This window comes from Hyla sarda, chromosome 7, assembly GCF_029499605.1.
Source record: "Hyla sarda isolate aHylSar1 chromosome 7, aHylSar1.hap1, whole genome shotgun sequence".
NCBI lineage: Eukaryota > Metazoa > Chordata > Amphibia > Anura > Hylidae > Hyla > Hyla sarda.
In genome coordinates, this window is record NC_079195.1 from 36,778,285 (window position 1) to 36,803,177 (window position 24,893).

Sequence of the window (24,893 nt, forward strand, 5' to 3'; positions counted from 1 at the left end):
AGAAAGTAAGCTTGGGTGTTCAATATTGCAACACCTCGAAATGCAGGGCGCGAGGTATCTGAGTCCTATTGGGCTGTGTTAAGATCACACTTTCCACAATCAATGGGGTATTCCAGGAAAAAAACATTTATATCTTATATTATATATATATATATATATATATATATATATTTATATCTTATAATATATATATATATATATATATATATATATATATATCTCTCAACTGACTCAAGAAAGTTAAACAGATTTGTAAGTTACCTCTATTAAAAAATCTTCATCCTTCCAATAATTATCAGCTGCTGAAGTTGAGTTCTTTTCTGTCTGGCAACAGTGCTCTCTGCTGACACCTCTGCTTGTCTCGGGAACTGCACAGAGTAGAAGAGGTTTGCTATGGGGATTTGCTTCTACTCTGGACAGTTCCCGAGACACGTGTCATCAGAGAGCACTTAGACGGAAAAGGACAACTCAACTTCAGCAGCTCATAAGTAGTGAAAGGATTAAGATTTTTTAACAGAGGTAATTTGCAAATCTGTTTAACTTTCTGGAGCCAGTTGAAATATCTAAAAAGTTTTTTTCCTGGATAAACCCTTTAAAAGGGGAACTGCGGTAGCGGTACATCACATCTTATCCCCCATCCACAAGATAGGGGATAAGTGTCTGTTCGTGTGTGTGTGTGTGTGTGGGGGGGGGGTCCGACTGCTGGGACCTCCAGAGATCACCTGTCCGAGGCCCGGTGTTCTGAACATTGGCTCTTCTATTGCTCGGAGCATCAGTAGTCGACATGTCTCCCTCCATGTATCTTTATGGGAGAGCCAGAGACAGCACTTGTGTATCTCAGGCTCTCCCATAGAGATACATGGAGGGGGCGTGTTGACCACAGCTTTGAGCTGTGGTCAACAGTAATCCAGCGCGGAGATTGCCCCCTGCAGGAGGAGAGCCGCGGTGCTAGGCAGGAGATTTTTTTTTTTTTGAGAGGGGGTACTGCGATCTTTGAAAGTGTGATTTTAACCCAGTGTTCCCCAACAAGGGTGCCTCCAGTGTTTGACATAGGAGGTCAGCGTCTCGTACCTGCTTCACACCCTTTGTTAATCAAAGTGCGAAGGGCTTGACAGGCATTGAGACGGAGGTCCGGACGATCCAAGATGATCATTCCCAGGGTCTTTGCTATGTTCTTAAAGCAGGCGGCTACATCTGTGGGTTTGGTGCAGAAACCAGGTAACATTGTCCAGATCTGAGGAAAAAAAAAAAAGTAAAACGGCGTAATTGTAATTGTGTTCATCAACCTTACAATGTAGTGTTTCTTAACCAGTGTGCCTCCAGCTGCTGCAAAACTACAACTCCCAGCATGCCCGGACAGCCTTTGGCTGTCCGGGCTTGCTGGGAGTTGTAGTTTTGCGACAGCAATGCTTACGAATGCACGTGATGATTTCCCAATAAGAGCACAGAACAGCATTCTAGAATTATCAACCTTCCATATATGGTTGCCTAATATTTTGGAAACCCAACTGATACCAAGAAAGGGCCCCATTTTCTCCTTATTAAGAGCCCCAGAAAGTGCCCGAGGGGTTATTATCTTTCAGGATATACATACATTTGAGGATATACATACAGTTCAGGATATACATACAGTTCAGGATATACATACAGTTCAGGATATACATACAGTTCAGGATATACATACAGTTCAGGATATACATACAGTTCAGGATATACATACAGTTCAGGATATACATACAGTTCAGGATATACATACAGTTCAGGATATACATACAGTTCAGGATATACATACAGTTCAGGATATACATACAGTTCAGGATATACATACAGTTCAGGATATACATACAGTTCAGGATATACATACAGTTCAGGATATACATACAGTTCAGGATATACATACAGTTCAGGATATACATACTTGCCACTGAAGAGTCTCATAGATCTTGGCCTCTAGGTTTCTTCCAGCCTCCGCAAGCTCGCCAGCTATAAAGGGTAACAAAGGGCAGACAAACATTACACTATTCATTTTTTTCAGAGCAAAAAATATTTACAAATATTTCTAAAATTGTTTTACAAGCAGAAACAGAATTTTAAGACAATTTTACTGTAACTTCAAGGCAGTCTCATGTTCCTGCCAAGGGGTGTCCTTCAGATCCCCACTGGCAGCAAGAAAAATAGACTTAAAAGGAGTAGTCCAGTGCTGAAAATCTTATCCCCTATCCTAAGGATAGGGGATGAGTTTCAGATCGCGGGGGGTTCGACCACTGGGGCCCCCACAATCTCCTGTACGGGGCACCGACTGCCCGCGAGAAGGGGGCGTTTCGACCTCCGCACGAAGCGGCGGCTGACACGCCCCCTCAATACAACTCTATGGCAGAGGTGGAGCGCTGCCTTCGGCAATATCCAGCTCTGCCATAGAGATGTATTGAGGTGGCGTGTCGGCAGCCGCTTCGTCCGGTGGTCGCTATCTGGGCAGTGAGCGGAGGCCCCAATACAGGAGATCGCGGGGGGCCCCAGCAGTCGGATTCCCCCCCCCCCCCCGCAATCTGAAACTTATCCCCTATCCTTGGGATAGGGGATACGTTTTTCAGCACTGGACTACTCCTTTAAAGGGGTACTCCAGTGGAAAACTTTTTTTATTTTTTTTTTTTTTAAATCAACTGGTGCCAGAAAGTTAAACAGATTTGTAAATCACTTCAATTAAAAAAAATCTTAATCCTCCCAGTACTTTTTAGGGGCTGGCATACTTGTTCTCTCTGGTCCCTGGGTTTGATCCCCTGTGTCTACTCTTTCCCTGCCCCTGGGCTTGCGTTTAGCAGCCATCTGGTGCGTTTCCTGTTTGACTTGTACTCTTATTGCCCTATGACCTCGCATTTATATCCATAACCAGTACCTCTCTATACCTAGTTCCAGTCCTTACCTACCCATCTGCAGTATTTTCTGGTGCCTTGTTTTTATTCTGTATTTATGCTATTGTCTTTCAATTAATGATATACTCCAATAAAGATTTTGTTAACTTTCTCTCATTTATTGCTTAGTTATTTATCTGTGCATAATTTTTTCTGTATTTTGGTGGTGCTTCTATTTTGCACATTACTTACCCCTTAGAGGTATAGTCTCCTATGTAGGTGTTTATCTTTCCTGTGTTTGATATACAGGTCTATCTTCCTAACTTATGGATTTCACAAGCCGTGAGGCTACCTGGAAAACCCAGGCAGTGAATTTATTTGGCACCAGATCCTCTGCAGACACAGGTTCGGATCAGGACTCCCTACGTCTTAATAAAACGCTATTACGTAACCTGCTACATAAACGGATGAGGATATGGTGGAATCGTTCCACGCTGGAACAATATCTGGCTAAGAATTTTATACCACGTGGTCTTCGTATTCAAACATTTCCCACATATGGACGACAAGATGAGGACTTCTGTGCAAAGTGGGAGGAGGTTAGTAACAATTGCTCCAGTACCTTCATACAACTTATTATTGAGCTCAACAATAAAAGTTTATCAGCCCTTTCGGCTCAGATAGGAGAGCTGACTAAACAAATTCAGGATAAACTTAGCACATCTGATATGGATATTTTTAAGAAAGAACTCGAGGACGCACATGACATTTGGGAGAAACAGATCCAATCAACTAAAGCTAAGAAATTCCAACGTGACCAGACCGATTTCCACACCCAAAGGGTTTATAAATGGAAATATGCCACAAATACCAATAACAGCTCTCGTTCTAGAACGCACTCCATTTCTTCTAACACCTCCTATGGGGGGGAATCGGATTCGTCATCTTCCAGCACCCAGAGAAACTTGGCACAATCTCAGAAAAGGAAGAAAGACAATCAGGGCGGTTCAGATAGACGAGGACGCTTTCGCGGACCCAACCATCGGGACTCCGATCAGTCCACACTCAAGGTAATTAATCTTTCCAAGCACTCATTAACTGATACTCAACTTGATGTACTCAAATTGGGTCTCTCTTTTTCTCCAACATCTAGTATTGACATCTTTGATACCATCAAAGACCTGCATCTTTTTGCAAGGAAACTGGTCTTCAAAAAACTTTTTCATCATACCACATCTACATCCATCTGCGATTCAAGGGAAGATCTCATTACCTTACAAACTTTGGAGGAGTTGCATCTAGAGAGTAACCCACAAAATGACGGTTGGTTTCCTCCAACACTCATCCCCAAATCAAGTAAGTTCCCCCCTCTTACACTTGTCTCTAATGTTGATCTATTTGTTCAAGTGGTATCTAAGGAAATTGAACAGATGCCAGTTTATAAAATCACCGGCAACTGTACTCCTAAACAACGCCAGGCGATAGTTGAATTGAGATCTTTGCCTGATATAGTCATCAAACCGTCAGACAAGGGTGGCAATATTATTCTTTGGCCAACATCCATGTATGAAAGGGAAGCATTAAAACAACTGCGTGATCCTAACTGTTATCGCAGGCTAACTTTCAACCCCACCACTAAATTTCAGATGGAACTAAAAACAATTTTGACTACAGCCCAATCAAGAGGGGTCATCACCGACAAACAAGTTGAGTATCTACAAGTGTCTAATCCCACGGTGGCTACATTTTACCTACTGCCTAAAATTCATAAAAATCCCATTACACCACCAGGGAGACCGATAGTCTCTGGTCGCAATAACATGTGTGAAAAAATCTGTAAACTAATCGATCATGTTTTACGACAGATGGTCGTTGTGCTTCCATCTTACCTTAAAGACACAACTGATGCTCTCAGACGTCTTGAAGGGATTCATTTGGATGAAGATATGATGATAGTCACCTGTGATGTTGAATCACTTTATACCTCCATACGTCATGAAGATGGCATACAAGCAGTCCGATCCTCTTTCCTCATGTCAGACTTGGATCCACAAATGGGTGAGTTTATCACTGAGTTACTACTTTTTGCACTCACTCACAACTACTTCTTCTTCCGCCAAACATTATATCTGCAAACCCAAGGGACCGCTATGGGGGCTGCTTGTGCGCCCTCATATGCGAATCTCTTCCTGGGAGCATGGGAGAGAGAGATCTTTATGACCCACCCCTGCCCACAGGTTGAAAAGGTCCACCTGTGGGCAAGATATATAGACGATATCATCATGATCTGGAAGGGATCACAGGAAGACTTGGATATGTTCATAAATGAATTAAACACTAATAATTTAAACATCAAATTGACGTTTAAGTGCGGCAGAATAGGAATGGAATTTTTAGATATTCTCTTTCATGTTGATGACGAAGGCTTTTTACATTCCAATTTATACAGGAAACCCACATCTACAAATGCACTGCTACATGCTAACTCCTCACATCCCACGAAATTGATTCGAAGCATCCCTATTGGGCAGTTCCTTCGGGCTCGCAGAATCTGTTCATCCATGGAAGCATTTGAGATACAGGCGAAGGACCTTAGCCAACGATTTCGCGAACGAGGCTACGATGAAGTATGTATCAAGAGAGCATACAAACGTGCCAAATACTCGGATAGAGACTCCTTACTACAACAGAAACGAGCACGCATCGACGACAACCAGGTGAGATTTATCACGAAATACAACTCACAATCAGGACATATACGCCAGATTCTGTTGAAATATTGGGATATACTTACTGTGGATCCTGTTCTCAGATTATACCTGAAACCACACCCGTCCATTACATATAAAAGAGCACCTAATCTTAGAGATGCTCTAGTTCAAAGCCACTATGGGGGCAAGATACCTCATAAAATATTTGGAGCACGTGGCCCAAAATGGGGATGTAAACCATGTGGCTCATGTGTGGCATGTTGTAATGTAGTGGCGGATACACAATTCTGTGACTCGAAAAAAACTAGAGAATACAAGATCACTCACACTATTTCATGTAATACGGCTGGAGTTATATATCATGCTACCTGCCCTTGTGGTTTGATTTACATAGGTCTCACCACAAGGGAATTTAAGAAGAGGATTCGTGAACACGTCCTGGGCATCCGGTCAGCTAAAAATGAAGAAGATGAAACTGCATTGACTACAATACCCCGTCACTTCAAGTCTTTTCACTCCTGCGACCCTTCTGGTCTCCAATTCCGAGGTATTGACCGAATCTTTCCTGGCCAACGTGGAGGAAATTGGAAAAAATTATTGGCCCAAAGGGAGGTTTTTTGGATTTTTAAGTTAAAAACCATCTATCCCCTCGGTCTTAATGACTCACTTAGTTTTTCCCCTTTTTTGTGACCCCCTTATTCCTTAACTACATCCGGCATGCCTCATATGAGGTAGATTTGATCACATTGCCCTCATCCGTTCTCCATCTGTAGTAGAGTTCTTTGATGTTAGATCATTTTTTCACCTTGATCCGTCCTCTTTTTTGTGACCGTCCTAGGTTAGGCTCTCACAGATTTTTAATTCTTGGTTTTTAATCTAAGTTTTATATTAGTTCTTATCTTTCTCTTTTTTCTCTTTTTTGTTTCCTTTCTTGCAGAGTCGTCTCCTGCTCTTTTGAGCCACCCTCAAGCCTTCTTCTATGAATTTATCTGTTATGCAATATGCACTAGCACCTTATATTGCCCATATAGCCATCTAGCCACTTAATTTATGCATCATCGATTTTTGCACTGATCTGCATCTACTTTACTTTTTCCCTACATACCATTCTCCATGTTTCCAGTAATCCGCCTGCTTACCCAAGTACTGCCAGACCTTTTTTATTTTCAATTTCTCCTCTTGTCTCTTATTGTACTTTTTAAGATATGTCACTTGGCTCTTATAATGTATGTTTCAATATTTTAACCATTATTTATTATTTGCTACATATATATATATAGATGGATATATTTTTAAATATATATTTTTTTATATATGTCTTTTTTCGATACTTTTCTATTATGATTGCACTGTCCACAGTCTATTAATACACTATTAATTATTGCACTGTCCACAGTCTATTATTGCACTATTAATTATTTCACTGTCCACAGTCTATTATTGCACTATTATTTATTGCACTGTCCACAGTCTATTATTGCACTATTTATTATTGCACTGTCCACAGTCTATTATTACACTATTATGTATTGCACTGTCCACAGTCTATTATTACACTAATTATTGCACTGTCCACAGTCTATTATTGCACTATTATTTATTGCACTGTCCGCAGTCTATTATTGCACTATTATTTATTGCACTGTCCGCAGTCTATTATTGCACTATTAAGTATTGCACTGTCCACAGTCTATTATTAAACTATTATTTATTGCACTGTCCACAGTCTATTATTGCACTCTTCACCATTCACCCAAGTTTCACTGATGAATTTACAATCACATTTTTTCACTATTCTCACCACTCACACTCTAACATACTTTTATATTAAACAATTTTCTTTATTATTATATAATTTTATTATGTATTTATTATGTATCATTGAATCATTCCATTAAATGTACTAATTTATTTTAGACAGTAGCCATTCACTCACATCTATCTTATTCACTGCACAATTTCTTTTTTGGGTCCAATAGGTCACTGTTTATTATTTTTCTCTTATGTTCACGTGTGGTTTGCTGTGTCTTGCGTTTTCACTCACTCTTGCTTCCCTCCTTCACTTCCCCCACTTTCGCATCACTTGCCCCTATCTTCTTTGCGCCTGCGCGCTTTCTTCTTCACTTTTTCGCTTGCGCCGGCTGATTCGGTCTGCGCCTGCGCTCTCTCGCTTGGGATCCCGGTCATGTGGTCGATGTACCACATGACCGCATCCGATTGCGATGGAACTTAGTGCGCGTGCGCACGTGCTTCTGAAGCCCGGTCACGTGATCACATTGATCATGTGACTCGTCTCCTTACCGGAAGTACGCCAACGGCGTCCCGGATACAGTAGCTCTGGCGGTCATTTGCTACAGGTAAAACTGGATATAGCCTAATCCTATGGGCGGGCTCACTTCTTAAGTTGCATTGATTGGGGAAATAGATGTCAATCCTGATGGGATGAGATGGTATTGGCTATGATGCGGCATATAAGGCCAGTGAGAAGGTAGGATAGCCACACCCCCTGAGGAAGCCATTCAGTGGTGAAACGATCGTTGGGGTTGGTAGGTAAGGTCTGGCATACTTGTTCTCTCTGGTCCCTGGGTTTGATCCCCTGTGTCTACTCTTTCCCTGCCCCTGGGCTTGCGTTTAGCAGCCATCTGGTGCGTTTCCTGTTTGACTTGTACTCTTATTGCCCTATGACCTCGCATTTATATCCATAACCAGTACCTCTCTATACCTAGTTCCAGTCCTTACCTACCCATCTGCAGTATTTTCTGGTGCCTTGTTTTTATTCTGTATTTATGCTATTGTCTTTCAATTAATGATATACTCCAATAAAGATTTTGTTAACTTTCTCTCATTTATTGCTTAGTTATTTATCTGTGCATAATTTTTTCTGTATTTTGGTGGTGCTTCTATTTTGCACATTACTTACCCCTTAGAGGTATAGTCTCCTATGTAGGTGTTTACTTTTTAGGGGCTGTATACTAAAGAGAAATCCAAAAAAGAAAAGCATTCCCTCTGATGTCATGACCACAGTGCTCTCTGCTGACCTCTGCTGTCCATTTTAGGAACTGTCCAGAGCAGGAGAAAATCCCTATAGCAAACATATGCTGCTCTGGACAGTTCCTAAAATGGACAGAGATGTCAGCAGAGAGCACTGTGGTCATGACATCAGAGGAAATTAATTTCTTTTTTGGATTTCTCTTTAGTATACAGCCCCTAAAATGTACTGGAAGGATGTAGAATTTTTAATAGAAGTGATTTACAAATCTGTTTAACTTTCTGGCACCAGTTGATATAAAAAAAAAAAAAAAGAAAAAAAAGTTTTCCACGGGAGTACCCCTATAAGGGGGTTATGAAAATATCAAAAAAATGTAAAAAAAACACACAAACAGAAGAGAACACTTGACTTGTTGCCCAGACATGTCATACGTTTCGATCACACCAGTTACGCTTGTTATAAGTCCACCTGTCAATCAAATCTGACCTTTAAGTTATATAAAAGTCTATGTGGCAAAAAGATGGATCTTCTGGGTGGTCGGGGAATGAAGCTCAATGCCAAGCATGTCCTCAGCTTATAAATAACGCAGCGGGTTTCGGGAGTGAGACCAGATGCGATCAACATGTCAGAAGAGGTTTTTTTCCCTTTAAATCATAGTAAACCTTTATGGAGTAATTCCTATTCGGACATTTATGGCATATACACTAGAGATGAGCGAAATTACAGAAAGGCATACAAGTATTTTAGAAAGTTAAAAATATGAACTTTCCGTTCATTAATGATCTGGTTTTCTCTATATAAAAAGGCAGAAACCAAGGAATGGAGGAGATGTGGACATTACTGAAGCCCTCACCTCTTTTCTTTAGTTTTTCAGCCAGTGGCAGGAAATATCTTGTGAAGAAATCCAGCTCCGTGTTCTTCACATAGTCTCTGATCACAGGCACCAGCCAACTGCGCGGGAAGTCAGAGATGTCCCTGACAGAACAAAACAACCTTTATAAATATATATAAGTCGATTATATGCAAAAAAATTAAATATAATAAAAAATCCCAGAGCATAAGACGACACTTACTCTGTGCCATCAATCTGCAGGGGGATGGCTCTCAGGACCACCTCGGGTCCCATACTCTCCACAGCCGCTCCCACCGCCCGATCCAGCTCTCCAGTATGAGGGAAATGAGCCGATAATCGCAGGTCAGCGAGAGTCTGCAAACACTGCAACGGACAATGGTCAGATGTTCATATAGTGTAAAGAAGAAGCAGCCAATAATATTTTTATAAGGGGGTATGTATATCTTATCCCCTATTCAGAGGATAGAGGATAAGATGTATGATCGCAGGGGTCCTGCCGCCGGGGACCCCCCGCAATCTCATTGCTGGGCGCTAGAGATGAGCGAACTTACAGTAAATTCGATTCGTCACGAACTTCTCGGCTCGGCAGTTGATGACTTTTCCTGCATAAATTAGTTCAGCTTTCAGGTGCTCCGGTGGGCTGGAAAAGGTGGATACATTCCTAGGAAAGAGTCTCCTAGGACTGTATCCACCTTTTCCAGCCCACCGGAGCACCTGTAAGCTGAACTAATTTATGCAGGAAAAGTCATCAACTGCCGAGCCGAGAAGTTCGTGATGAATCGAATTTACTGCAAGTTCGCTCATCTCTACTGGGCGCTGCCTCCGAGACGGGGATGTGAGGTCACGGCCACGCCCCCTCCATTCATGTCTATGGGAGGGGGCGTGACGGGAGTCACGCCCCCTCCCATAGACATGAATGGAGGGGGAATGGAGTTACGTCACTATGGTCGTGCTCATCTCTGAGGCACAGAATGCCGGGGGCTGCACCGAGATTGCTGGAGTCCCCAGCGGCAGGACCCCTGTGATCATACATCTTATCCCCTATCCTTTGAATAGGGGATAAGATGCATAAAGCCGGAATACCCCTTTAATTATTATAATGCCATCAATATCATTACGTAAATTACCTTCTTCATCACTGGGTGACAAATCTTCCCAGCAACCTCAAAAAAGGTCTGTAAAATCTGGAGGACATAGGCCCAGGACGCATGGAACTTGTAGGACAGGCCGCCTTCTACAAACCTGAAAGATAAAACACATCACATGTGACAATATCCTCCATAACTCCGATACCCCATGATACAAGCGTAGCTGCACTGCTATGCTCCAGTTTTGGTATTATAAGTACTGTCCACCTGGTCTATGGTTTCGTGCTTTATATTGAGTCATATAGGAGGACTGCAGCACAAAGGGGACAAAAAAATGGGGCGCAACGTAGAAGACACTAGTGGGGTATTCTCACAGACATTGGAAGGGAGCTTTACCTGGAATGAATTACAAGCCCGGAGAATCCTACCATCTCTCAGAAAAGCTGTTCAAAGGGGTACTCTGGCCCTAAGACATCTTATCCCCTTATCCAAAGGACCCCCGCAATCTTGCATTCGGCACCCACCTCTTAGAGCTGCACGCCGTGCTGCCAGCTCACAGACTATCGGGTGCCGACCACGGGGCGGGAGTATTGTGATGTCACGATTCCGCCCCCGCTATGCAAGTCTATGGAAGGGGGCGTGACTGCGGTCAGACATCTTATCCCCTGTCCTTTAGCTGGAGTACCCCTTTAAATGTAGCAACCCTAAATTCTGGTGAAAGAGAGGAGCAGTTGAAAAAGATGGTCTCAGGGAGCGTCATGCTTGACAAGGCCAGTTTAGAGCCACCAGAATCGACAGAAAGCCCTCTGCTGTGAGCCTCTGGAGTACTCGGAGATGGCATGGAAAAGGAAGAAAAAAGGAAGAGCAGGCCAAAGTGAGCCCAAGGGACCACCAGAGGGTTTCAGGCTCTCCAAGGCAGAACACGAAGCAAGAGGTTTAGTCTGGACACCATAAGGTCCACCGTCAGGTGATCGCCACTGGGCGCAGATCTGGTCTAACACTTCTTGATGGAAAGACCACTCTCCTGGCTTGAGGTGTTCTCATCTGAGGGAGTCAACGATCCAACTGGTAACCCCAGGGATGTGCACTGCGAACAAGGATTCCACACACAGGGACTCTGAGGAAGTAAAGGGGGACACTGCAAGTACAGAGTAGGTTGGGGTGGCTGCCGGATGGGAGTCTGGTATAGAGGATAGTAGTGCTGGGCGGTATGACCAAAAATTTATATCTAAGTATTTTTCTAAATTATGGCAGTTTCACAGTATTTAAAAAAAAAAAATGGGAATTTTATTTTAATTTAAATTTTTAAAATGGGAAAAGTGGGGTGATTCTGACTTTTATTAGGGGATGGGTTAAATGATCTTTATTAACTTTTTTTGCAATGTTATAGCCCCCATAGGGGGCTATTACATTCCATAGACTGATCTTTTGCATTGATCATCGTTATCCCATTGGATAACACTGATCAATGATTCTTTCACTTGAATGCTCCTGCCTTGATCGCAGGCACGGAGCAGTCATTTGGCGATCGGAAGCACAGGAGGAAGGTAGGGGACCCTCCTTGTGTCCTCCAGCTGTCCCGGACGCCGCAATTTTGCCACGGCGGTCCAGAACAGCCCACTGAGCTAGCCGGCACCAATTAGCTTTCACTTTAGACGCGGTGATCAACTTTGAATGCCATATCTAAAGAGTTAATAAGCGCGGTGCCGCGCGCTATTAGCCACGGGTCCTGGCCATTGCTAGGTGCCGGGCCTGCCCCGCGTTATAGGCTGGGACTCCCTCGCAATCTCCCTTACGGGGCCCCAGCAGCCCACGGGAAGAGGGCGTGTTGACCACCGCACGAAGTGGCGGCTGACACGCCCCCTCAATACAACTCTATGGCAGAGCCGAAGCGCTGCCTTCAGCAATCTACGGCTCTGCCGTAGCGATGTATTGAGGGGGCGTGTAGGCCGCATCTTTGTGCCATGGTCAACACACGCTATCTGGCTAGCGAGCCGAGGCCCCAATACAGGAGATCGCGGGGGGCCCCAGCAGTTGGACCCCCCGCTATCTGAAAGTTATAGCAGGCAACAAAAGGACAGACTTGTGGAGCCACTTACTTAAACATTTTAAGGGTATGACCGGCCGGTCCTGCAACCGTAGAGGAAGAGACCGTTCCAATCTCTGCTATGTGGGGCGCTACACACTCCGTAAGAAGAGACTGGAAAAAAGAAACACAGAAAAAGTCATTTATTCAAAAAAACTGAAGAAAAAATGTATAAAAATAAAAATGTATAATAGGCTCTCCGTTATTTTTCAGGATTTTTTTTATTATTATACTAGCTGAGTGCCCGGCGTTGCCCAGTTTTTCCTTCCTCATCCTTGTTGGGGAGGAAAATCAACAGAGGAGGAAGCTTTTGACTTCATATCCAATCCCCATATATTGTTGTCATATCCCAACCCCATATCCCGTCCTCCCCTCCCATCCCCAAATCCCGACCTCCTATCCCGACCTGTAATATGTGTGCCAGGTATGGAAATATCTCCAGCCGTACGGAAGTTATGTGGGAACATCCATTTCCCATTGATTTGCATGGGACTTTAAACAAAAACCCCGACCCTCACAAATGGGGGTGGTTAAGGGTTAAATTAACTATCCTATATTTTAAGTGGACACATAAGTAACATGGGACCAAGTATTATCGAAATATCTCCAGCCGTTTGGAAGTTATGCAGTAACATATATTTCCCATAGATTTGTATGGGACATTAAACATAAACCCCGCCCCAGGCAAATGGGGGTGAGTAAGGGTTAAATTACCTATCCTATGTTTGTTGTTGATATATAAGTCAAGTTTCATGTTAATATCTTTAGCCGTTTTGACATTTTTGTGGAACATACAGACATACCTACACATGGGGGGAGATTTATCAAAGGATTTAGACTGGTTTTTCCTGTCTAAATTTGTCGCACAGAAAGTCGCAGTCTAAATGTGTGCGACTTTTCTGTGACTTTTGCTGTAGAGGATTTTTAGAAAATGATGCATGCTAGTCTATTTTAGATGGAAATGCATTGGTGCTGAATTTATCAAGTGCGACAAGTCGCATCTGCCCAAAATACGCTGAAATGTCAGACCATGTTGGCGCAGGTCTAAATGCAGTTTAAGCTGTAGACCCTGAAGTCTGAGCACAGAATTTATCAAGGGCTGTGAGACCTTTGATAAATTAGGAGCACAATAGACAGGAGACTACCACATACGCTGGTCTATAAGCATACCCAGAATAGACTAGATTAGGAAGTGTCCCCCATTGAGTTTTATATATATAGATTAAGAAAATCACCATTTATAATACGTAATCTCAACCCTATCATATCATCAATAAAACCTTGGTATGCAACCCATTGTTGGCCAGACAAGGGGCATGAATGAATCTAACAAATAAAATAAAAAAATGCAAAATACAAATACGCTTAAAAATAAAATTAGAATGTAGGTATTAAGAAAAAGACAAGATCATTTGTTCATATTGGAATCTATAAAACTACATAGAGCCTTTTCTACACATTTCATTAACAAACAATTCCCAACATAGAATAACAGTAAGCGGGCGTACTGTACAGGCCCCTACCTTCATTGTGCCAGCTGCTGCCGACACGACCTGCGTGTGAGGGGACAGAAGACAATTCATAGACGTGGAGAAAAGGCGAGGAAGGTGACCAAGACACAAGTCACTCTGCAACCTGCAAACACAAACACCGCGTCACTACAGAAAGAGACACCAGCACAGAAGACAATGAGCCAAGGGAAGGTCGGCCTAACAACCAATGTAGTAAAGTATCTAAAACCATTTTAAGTTAGGGACTTAATCTATTTAACCCCTTAAGGACTCAGCCCATTTTGGCCTTAAGGACTCAGACAATTTAATTTTTACGTTTTCATTTTTTCCTCCTCGCCTTCTAAAAATCATAACTCTTTTATATTTTCATCCACAGACTAGTATGAGGGCTTGTTTTTTGCGCGACCAGTTGTCCTTTGTAATGACATAACTCATTATATCATAAAATGTATGGCGCAACCAAAAAACACTATTTTTGTGGGGAAATTAAAACGAAAAACGCAATTTTGCTAATTTTGGAAGGTTTTGTTTTCACGCCGTACAATTTCTGGTAAAAATGACGTGTGTTCTTTATTCTGAGGGTCAATACGATTAAAATGATACCCATTATTATATACTTTTATATTATTGTTGCGCTTAAAAAAAATCACAAACTTTTTAACCAAATTAGTACGTTTATAATCCCTTTATTTTGATGACCTATAACTTTTTTATTTTTCCGTATAAGCGGCGGTATGGGGGCTCATTTTTTGCGCCATGATCTGTACTTTTTTTTGATACCACATTTGCATATAAAAAACTTTTAATAAATTTTTTATAATTTTTTTTTTAATAAAATGTATTAAAAAAGTAGGAATTTTGGACTTTTTTAATTTTTTTTCGTTCACGCCGTTCACCGTACGGGATCATTAACATTTTATTTTAATAGTTCGGACATTTACGCACGCGGCGATACCAAATATGTCTATAAAAAATGTTTTTTACGCTTTTTGGGGGTAAAATAGGAAAAAACGGACGTTTTACTTTTTTATTGGGGGAGGGGATTTTTCACTTTTTTTTTACTTTAACTTTTACATTTTTTTACATTTTTTTTTACACTTGAATAGTCCCCATAGGGGACTATTCATAGCAATACCATGATTGCTAATACTGATCTGTTCTATGTATAGGACATAGAACAGATCAGTGTTTTCGGTCATCTTCTGCTCTGGTCTGCTCGATCACAGACCAGAGCAGGAGACGCCGGGAGCCGCACGGAGGAAGGAGAGGGGACCTCCGTGCGGCGTTATGAATGATCGGATCCCCGCAGCAGCGCTGCGGGCGATCCGATCGTTCATTTTAATCGCGAACTCCCGCAGATGCCGGGATCTGCATTGATCCCGGCACCTGAGGGGTTAATGGCGGACGCCCGCGAGATCGCGGGCGTCGGCCATTGCCGGCGGGTCCCTGGCTGCGATCAGCAGCCGGGATCAGCCGCGCATGACACGGACATCGCTCCGATGCCCGCGGTTATGCTTAGGACGTAAATGTACGTCCTGGTGCGTTAAGTACCACCTCACCAGGACGTACATTTACGTCCTGCGTCCTTAAGGGGTTAAAGGGGAATTCTGGCCTTGCGATCTCCCTGCTGCACCCAACGTTCGCTTAAGAGTGTCAGGTGCAGCGCCGGAGGCTCGTAACGTCATGGCTATGCCCCGCTCATGATGTCACGGCCATGCCCCATCACTGCAAGTCTATGACCGTGACATCACGAGCCTCAGCATCGCCAGTCATCCGGCAAGGAGGGAAGTTCGCTCCGTGCACCAGATGTCTGGGATGCTGCAGCCAAGATTGCGGGGGGGGGTCCCAAGGGGCAGGATCCCGGCGATCAGACATCTTATCCCCAATCCTTTAGATCGGGGATAAGATGTCTAGGGGTGGAGTACCCCTTTAAGTGGCCGTGACATGGTGGGTTTGAACATTTTTATCAAAAACATACAATAAAAATCTGACGTTAATTTTACAATAATGCTGAGAAGCAAAAGATCACTGTACAAAATGTGTGTACACCGCATTGTCTGTCCCCCTATATTTGAGGTAGTCTAAAATGAATAAGTATGTGGAATCTACTTCGGAATCTTCCATGTCAGGTCTACTGCTCCTATGCATCTCCATGATATCAGGCAGGCCACAGCCAATTTGGTAGGCTAGTATAAATGGCTCTTGCTGGTATTTTTTCTTCTTAAAGAAGAACTCTTACAAAAAAAAAAATTAATAAAGATTTGGTCATTATGCTCAGACTGCTGCAACTAAAATAATAAATAGGGATCGACCGATATAGTTTTTTTAGGGCCGATACCGATAATCGGATGAGGTTAGGGCCGAAAGCCGATAACTTATACCGATATTTCGGTATAAGTTATCGGCTATTTATCCCCCGTGACACCGCTGCAGATCATTGATTTAACGCGGGCGCTTTAAATCAATGCACTGCTGTGGCTTTTGCGGTGCCATAGACCGCCGCCACCACCACCCGCTTCTATCGGCAAGGTAATTGCCGATACCGATAATGTCCAAAATCGTGATTATCGGCCGATAATATCGGCCATACCGATAATCGGTTGATCGCTAATAATAAATCTTAAAGGGGTACTCTGCCCCTAGACATCTTATCCCCCATGCAAAGTATAGGAGATAAGGTGGCTGATCGCGGGGGTCCCGCCGCTGGGGAACATCTCGCGTTGTGGCACCCCAGACATCTGGTGCACGGAGCGAACTTCGGATGACTGGCGATGCGGGACGGAGGCTTGTGACGTCACGGCCATGCCCACTCAATGCAAGTCTATGGGAGGGGGCGTGACGGCAGTCACGCCCCCTCCCATAGACTTGCATTGAGGGGGCATGGCTGTGACATCTCGAGCTTACGGCGCTACAACCGACGCACTTAACGAACTCCGGGTGCAGCAGGGACCGTAGCGATGTCGCGCCTCAGCCAGTGATAGGCTAACAGGCAGTGTCATGTAACGGCCCGGGACACCAGGAAAAAAAAGCTTGAGTCCATTACATCACACTGATACTTAGCCCATCACCGGTGAAAGTGGGACATCACTGCAGCCAGCCATTAGCGGAGCTCAGCGTGACGTATCTGCCATCAAAAAAAGGAAGAAAAACGGGGCTGGAGGACGAAAGAACGATTCCATCCGCACCAGGGGAGCGGAGGAAGATAAATTAAGATTTATTATCTTAGTTGCGGCAGCATGGGGATAATGGGAAAAATAAACTAAAAATGTTCTTTGCCGGAGTTCTCCTTTATGGAAAACGGAGGTTTTAAAGCATACCTTCAATAATGGCCCCAGCAGCAAGAGGTGTGTTTAAAATAACCAGCAACTTATGAGCCAGAGACTCATCGTGACCTGGAGATGTCCCATTCAAGTCTATGGGAAACCCGTCTGCAAATTACAATAGTCTAGGGCTCAGAAGTTGCCGGGAATTTAACACATATCTTGCCGCCAGGGCCATTATTAGAGGAACGCTTTAAATCTTACAGGCAATGCTCTATGGGAGCAGAAGAAAAAAATAAACCTGTCTCCCTAGTGCCATCTATAGGTAGTTATCCAGTAAGTCAACCTGTACAATTCTTCCTCAAGTTTTATAGTAAAGTTTATGGACATCTTTTTGAATATTTACAATGTTCACAAACTGATGCACAAGTGTGCGATTTTGGATCCTCTAGTAAACACACAAGTAGTAGGTTGTCCAACAGAACTAATATAAAGAGTGCGTTTGGTATGTGATCCATACTCTGTTGGATAACAAATGTTTTCAGATCAACTGGTGGCAGAAAGTTATACAGATTTGTAAATTACTTTTATTTAAAAATCTTAATCCTTCTAGTACTTAGCTGCTGTATGCTCCAGAGGAAGTTGTGTAGGTCTTTTCAGTCTGACAACAGTGCTCTCTGCTGCCACCTATGTACGTTTTAAGACCTGTCCAGAGTGAGAGAGGTTCGCTATGGAGATTTGCTCCCCCTCTGGACAGTTACTGACATGGGCAGAGGTGTCAGCAGAGAGCACTGTGGTCAAACTGGAAAGAACTACACAACTTCTTCTGGAGCATACAGCAGCTGATATGTACTGGAAGGATTAATATTTTTAAATCACAGCACAAAAAAAATCTCCTTTTCTCGGTCGCTCTTCATCGGGGACACCTATACTATTGGGACGTACAAAAGCAGTCCCCTAGGGTGGGAATAACAACCACCAGAGAAAGGGAGACAGTCCGGAAACTGAACCCTATGCATCTATAAGGCTCGCAGACGAGACCCTGGGCCAAGAGGAAACAGAGACCCACACACTGAGTGTCCGGAAGGTCACACCGTCCAAGGAGATGGACTAGGACGCCAAGGCAGGGATCGTCCGTTGTAGAGACTCAAACCTATGGTCCACAGAGACAATGAAGGTCTGCCTAGGAAGCCCGATGGCCGTAACCATCCTGAAAAGAGGTAGAAAAACGACTTCCAGAAAAACAGAAATGGGTAGAGGGTCAGCCCGGCTGGAAAACAAAAAAATAGAAAAAATGCTAGGGAGAGCAGCGCACGCCTGAGCAGAAGGAGAGCACAAAAGGTGGAGACCAGAGACGGAAACCAGCTCTAGAAAGGAACGATGCATCAGATCGAGGACCTGAACTTGAAAAGCTGCAGGCTCCAAAATTAAAGTCCCAAGGGAACGCCACGAGCACCCAGGTGGAAGAGACAGAGTATGACACGGTGCCAGAACTGCGTGAAACGTGACGAGGAAAGCACATCAACGTAGATGCCAAATTGGCTCCACTGGCGTAATCTAACTGACCGGAAACCCCTCCGTCCCAGGAATACATGGACCCCGAAGGATTAGACGGAAGGTAACAAACGGCAAAAAATAGGAACGGATCGCCCTGAGAAGGAGCATCCCGGAATACCGGAGTGGCCGACATGGGAATGAAGGTTCCCGAGTCTCCTAAAAGACTTACACCCGTAGGGTGAGCAAACCCAGCCACCGCAAAGAGCTCCGGAAGACATCATTCTATGTCGGGACAAGAAAAAAAGGTGGAGTACAGAAAGACCACCCCCACAAATGGATCGCTGAGAAATCTGGGTAGGAATGCTACCATGCCCAAGACCACAACCATCACTAAGGCCCTAAGAACCAGCAGGGACAAGCTAGATAATAAGGCCAGCCACAGCAGCCTAGGAGGTTGCCCAATACAAGGAGACTCCCCAGTAATCGCACAAGCCAGCGAAGTGGGAATGGGCACGGAAAACCAGGCGTGAACCCCAGTGGTCCGAGCGGACAAGAGTATTCCGAAGCAACATCCCGTCAGGACAGGAACAGAGAGGGAAACAAAGGGAACCCAGTTGGGACTTAGGATCTGGTTACATGAAGGTTACTCCAGAAGACTGTAGTGTCAGTCTAGAGGAAGGATAAAAACACTCCTCCAGGGAGACTGCACCAAGAAAGGAGAGCAATGGCAGGGCCTAAACAACAGACTGTGGCCAGACTGGCTTTCGCTGAGCCATACATGATTACATAAACTCCACCAACAGAGGAGAGTGCCATGGCTGCATGAGCAGAAGGAGAAAGCCCAGAAACAGGGGAGAGCCAGGCTGCAATAGAGGGCAGTAAGCGCACAGGCATAACTGGTGCAAAGTTCTTCAAATGCTCTCAGCAAAAACAAGGGCCCAGCCAGGTACCCCTCCTATGTAGGGGGAAAGAGGGAGATGACTCCATATCGGCAGTAGAAGCGCTGGGCGAAACAGTACCCCAGTGGAGGGGAAAACAAGAGGTGGCGAGAGGAAACTCAGGTACCGACCGTGCTGAGCTCCCTGATCCCTGTTCCCCCTGCAGAAGGAAATAGCCAAAATACGAAAGATACTGTAGGAACAGGAAACGCAGCCCTGTGGCAATGTGTCTAAGTACTGTTACATAGCGAGGTATGGAGGAGCCATGTGTGTCCCTGGAGGGATCTGAATCCTGGACACTGGTGCTGGGTACAGAGAATGCAAGTAAGAAGCATACGCAGCAGCCAATAGCGTGTGGGAGGACCCCCCCCCCCATCGAGGTGAAACCCTGGTACCTGCGAAAAAAAAGAGGAGGGGATGGACGGTGCGATCACAGAGCCAATCTGGTTGCTGAAAGTCAGTAGAGCAGGCGACTGAGCCACCCTGTACCGGAACCCAGGAGAGATACCTGGAGGCATAGGGGGGCTGTGGAACAGACTGTATCGCCCTATCAGGCCCCATGCTAGAACAGATGTGCTCAACTGCAGCAGACCCGTGGAAACAAAATCACAGAAAGGCCCAAGGTACACCCCCACCGAAAAGGAGGGGAGGTGGGCTCTATACGTGCGGAGTGTCTGTAGAATATGTAGGGACACAGACATGGTTACTGCACCATAGTAGTGGGGCACCAAGACAGCAGCCATGAAGAAACCGCAGACATCTAAAGTTCCAGCAGTATGGAAAACAGGGGCAGCACCTAACGGTGTGTCATAACCATGCCTGTAGCAGACCAACGTAGGGGAACAGAGAGAGTGCTGCTGTCGCTGCAAAGGTTATTTGAACCGGCAGGAAACGCCCACACCCCGTCTACGAATGGTGTTACACCAGCACTGCTGTCGCAGACCCAAGGGGTTAAGGATGCATGTGGTGCTGGAAACCATGCAGAACCAGACTGACTTTCAGGAATAAGGAAGAAGGAATATCCAAGGGAACCACAGAGTCACGTTTTTCGGAACCTCACAATGAAAGTGAGGCACCGGACTGCAGCTGCGGAAGCGGCAGGAAGGAGGTGACCTGGTGAAGTAGAAACTAGGGATCGACCGATATCGTTTTTTTAGGGCCGATACCGATAATCGGTGTAGGCTAGGGCCGATAGCCGATAACTTATAACGATATTCCGGTATAAGTTATCGGCTATTTAACCCCCTCCGACACCGCTGCTGATCATTTATTTAAAGCGGGCGCTTTAAATCAATGATCTGCAGTGGCCTTTGCGGGGCCATAGGCCGCCGCCGCCCGCTTCTCTCCCCCTACCTGTCAGGGTGGTCCGGGCCATCCATCCTTCTTTCCTGTAGTGTCCGGGGGCGGTCCGGGTGAAGAGTGAACCACCGGTCCGGGCTGTCCTTCTCCGGCGGTCCTCTTCTCCACTCCGGGCAGGCTCCGGCCTAGTACGCTGCATAGACGCCGCTGCGCAGTGACACCCGTGCGCAGCGACGCACCTGACGTCACGGCATCTATGCAGCGTACTAGGCCGGAGCCTGCCCGGAGTGGAGAATATGACCCCCGGAGAAGAAGGACAGTCCGGACCGGTTCACCCTCCACCCGGAATGGAGCCGGACACTACAGGAAGGAAGGATGGATGGCCCGGACCACCCCCATTACGGGTAAATTTTATTTTTTTATTGACTCGGAGGGTGGGGGGCCCGAACGGTATAGCGGTATGGGCAAAAATCCATACCGGTATACCGCCCAGCATCACGGTGGGGGGTGCGACGCGGTGCAGTGGGTCGGGGGTGTGGTGCAGTGGGTCGGGGGGGGGTGGGCGGTCGTGGTGCGGTGGAGGCGGGGCGGGGCATTATCGGCTTATCGGCAAGGTAATTGCTGATACCGATAATGCCCAAAATCGTGATTAGCGGCCGATAATATCGGCCATACCGATAATCGGTCGATCCCTAGTAGAAACCCATGCAGACAGTGTGGCTAATGGGCATAGGGACCATGGAACACACCAGGATACCGCATTCAGAAACACACACTGAAATTGGGTTGTCAGCCGGGAGATGGGCAAGCATGTGGAGAGGGACCTGGTAGAGTAGGGAACCCTGCAAACCATAATGTGGTGCATAGTATAGGGCCCATGGAACGACCTGGGCTCACACATTCGGAACCTCACCTTGGCAGTGGGTTACTAAACTTCCGCCACGGTGCGGGATGTATGGCAGGCGACCCGACGCAATAGGAAACCATAAAGACCACCATCTGGCTGACTGGAATAGGATCCTTGAATGTGCAGGGTCACTCCTTTGAATCCCGCCACAGAAAGTGGGGTACTGGAGTGCGGACGATCTGATGGGCAACCCGGTGGTGTAGGAGACTATGCAGGTGAATGTCTGGCTGACAGGCATCAGTCCCAAGTACCTGCAAGGACCCTGTCCCACACCAGCAGGGAGGTAGGGGAAACTCCAGCCCTGCACGTAGCAGACCTGTGATAGGAGACCAACAGCAGCGGAAACTGTGCAGACCACAGTCTGGCTTAAAGGGATACTCTGCCCCTAGATCTTATCCTCTATCCAAAGGATAGGGGATAAGATGCCAGATCGCCGGGGTCCCACTGCTGGGGACCCCCGGGATCTCCGCTGCAGCACCCCGCTATCATAACTGCACAAAGCACACTCGCTCTGTGCGTAATGACCGGCGATACAAGGGCCGAAGCATCGTTATGTCACAGCTCCGCACCCTTGTGACGTCACCGCCCACCCCCTTAATGCGAGTCTATGGGAGGAGGCGTGATGGCCGCCACGCCCCCTACCATAGACTTGAATTGAGGGGGCGGCCGTGACGTCACGAGGGGGCGGAGCCGTGACATACCGATGCTCCGCCCCCGGATTGCCTGTCATTACCCACAGAGCGAGTTTGCTCTGTGCAGTAATGATAGAGGGGTGCCGCAGCGGAGATCCCGGGGGTCCCCAGCAGCCAGACCCCGGCGATCTGACATATTATGTCCTATCCTTTGGATAGGTGATAAGATGCTAGGGGCGGAGTACCCCTTTAACGAGGACACCTCCAGGCACTGGCCGGTGACAATAAGCGGACAACAGCACCAATAGGGGAGCACTGTGCCCCTTTGATGCATGCATGAGGGCAGGAGCCATGGATAGTATCCCCGCGGTCCCAAAAATCAGGTGAGGAGGCGGAGCCGTGGATTGTATCCCCGTTGCCCCGTATAGGGTCCATAGGACATGCCGGGTCACTTCTTCAAACATCTCACACTAGTAGAGGGGTACCGGAACTCCAGCTGCAGATACAGCACCGTTTGATGAGGGCAGGCGGCGAAGGAACTCCGCAGACCACTGTCTGGCTTAATGGTATAGCGTCCACGCCGGGTCACTTCTTCGGACACCGCACACAAGTAGTGCGGTGCTGGAACTCCAGCCGCAGATACATCACCGTGTGATGAGTGACAGGTGGCGGAGGAGCCACGCAGACCACTGTCTGGCTTACTGGCAAAGTATACACCGGGTCATTCCTTCGGACACCTTGCACTAGCAGTGGGGTACCGGAAGTCCAGCCGCGGATACGGCAGCACTGAAATGAATGAAAGGCGGTAGAGGAAACCATGCCGACCATCGTGAACCCCTCAATGTACAAGTCCAATCGATGCCTTCGCAGGGTCACTTCTGTGGCGCCCTCACACTAGAGGTGGGGATCTGGAACTCCAGCTGCAGAAGATGTGAGAGGAGAAGAAAAACAGGCAGACGACAGTCTGGTATACTGGTATAGGGGCCATTGCACACGCAGGGAGGAAAAAAGAAAAGAGAAGCTGAATCCGCACTGCTAAAGGGGGCGGAGCTATCTATGTGCCTAATCTCCCTTGACCAAAATTCCCACTGGCTAGGAAGGGAAAGGGAAGGAATGCCCCCGGCTGCCGAAGCGGGGAAGGAGGGCGGAGCTATGCCCCGATTCCCCAGGAGCAAAAATAGAGGCCGACGGCTTGCGACGCGAGCTGCAGCGGCGGAGAAAGCAGGGAAAAAAGAACAGTAATGTCCCCAGCAGCCGAAGCGGGGGAGAAGGGCGGAGCTAAGCCCCGAAACCCCCAGAGCAAAGACAGAGTCCGTCGGCTTGCAGTGGGGAAGAATAAAAAGGAATGTCCATAGCTGCCGAAGTGGGGGAGGAGGGGTGGAGCTAATTCCCAACTCCCAGGTTCAGATATAATGGCCGCCGGTTTACATAGTAAGCAGCGGGGGGGGGGGGGGGGGGGGGGGGAAGGAGGAAGAAAACCCCCGTGCTGCAGGAGAGGGGACTGGGGGCGGAGCCATGCTCCCTTTCCCTGCCCGACCATCATGGCTGCTAGCAAAGTTTAAGTGCCGGGCGGTGGAGAGTAGTGCACGGTTAAGTGCCACAACCCCCGATGCGATGGATGTTATGCACAGCCTTGGGGGAATACTCACCTACCGGGAAGACATCCTCTCATACTCACCTGATTGAGTCTTCTGCCAGCTTAACGCCACACTGCATCATGCCAGGCTGTCATAGCGGGGTGAACAGGGGCAAAAGGGAACCCAGACCCGAGGGATTACCCTAGCTGTTGGTGAGAAGGCGTTAACAGGTCCATACTCTATGTACCGTGCCCCTTCATCGCGGAAGGAAGAAGAGGGAGCGCCATGCTCCTGAACCCCCACCTGAAAACGGACTGACACTAAGCTAAAACGGGTTACCTCACTTCCAGTGGGTCGGTATACCCTGCCAGGGAGGAGAGAACTTTTTTTTCCTAGTGTCAGCGCCTCCTAGTGGCAAGAGCATATAACCAATAGTATTGATGTCCCCCAATGAAAAGCGACCGAGAAAACATTTGGTTTTCCACCGGCATACCCCTTTCAAGGGGTATTCCAGAAATAAACTTTTTTTAATATATCAACTGGCTCCAGGAAAGTTAAACAGATTTGTAAATTACTTCTATTAAAAAATCTTAATACTTTCAGTACTTATGAGCTTCTGAAGTGTAGGTTGTCTTCTGTCTATTCTCTTGATGACACGTGTCTCGGGAACCGCCCAGTTTAGAAGCAAATTCCCAT

The 24,893-nt window shown here is 46.2% G+C and overlaps 1 protein-coding gene across 2 annotated transcripts in view; it reads right to left on the minus strand.

Moving 5' to 3' along the window:
• The window catches only part of RRP12 (ribosomal RNA processing 12 homolog), a gene marked incomplete in the record, with an annotated part of 104,250 nt that overhangs the window by 46,596 nt on the left and 32,761 nt on the right, over positions 1-24,893 (minus strand). For both annotated transcript variants that reach the window (XM_056528911.1, XM_056528910.1), the window contains 6 exon segments: positions 1,072-1,234; positions 1,919-1,983; positions 9,403-9,524; positions 9,623-9,765; positions 10,530-10,644; positions 12,590-12,690. In XM_056528911.1, the coding sequence (XP_056384886.1) occupies positions 1,072-1,234; positions 1,919-1,983; positions 9,403-9,524; positions 9,623-9,765; positions 10,530-10,644; positions 12,590-12,690 (709 nt within the window).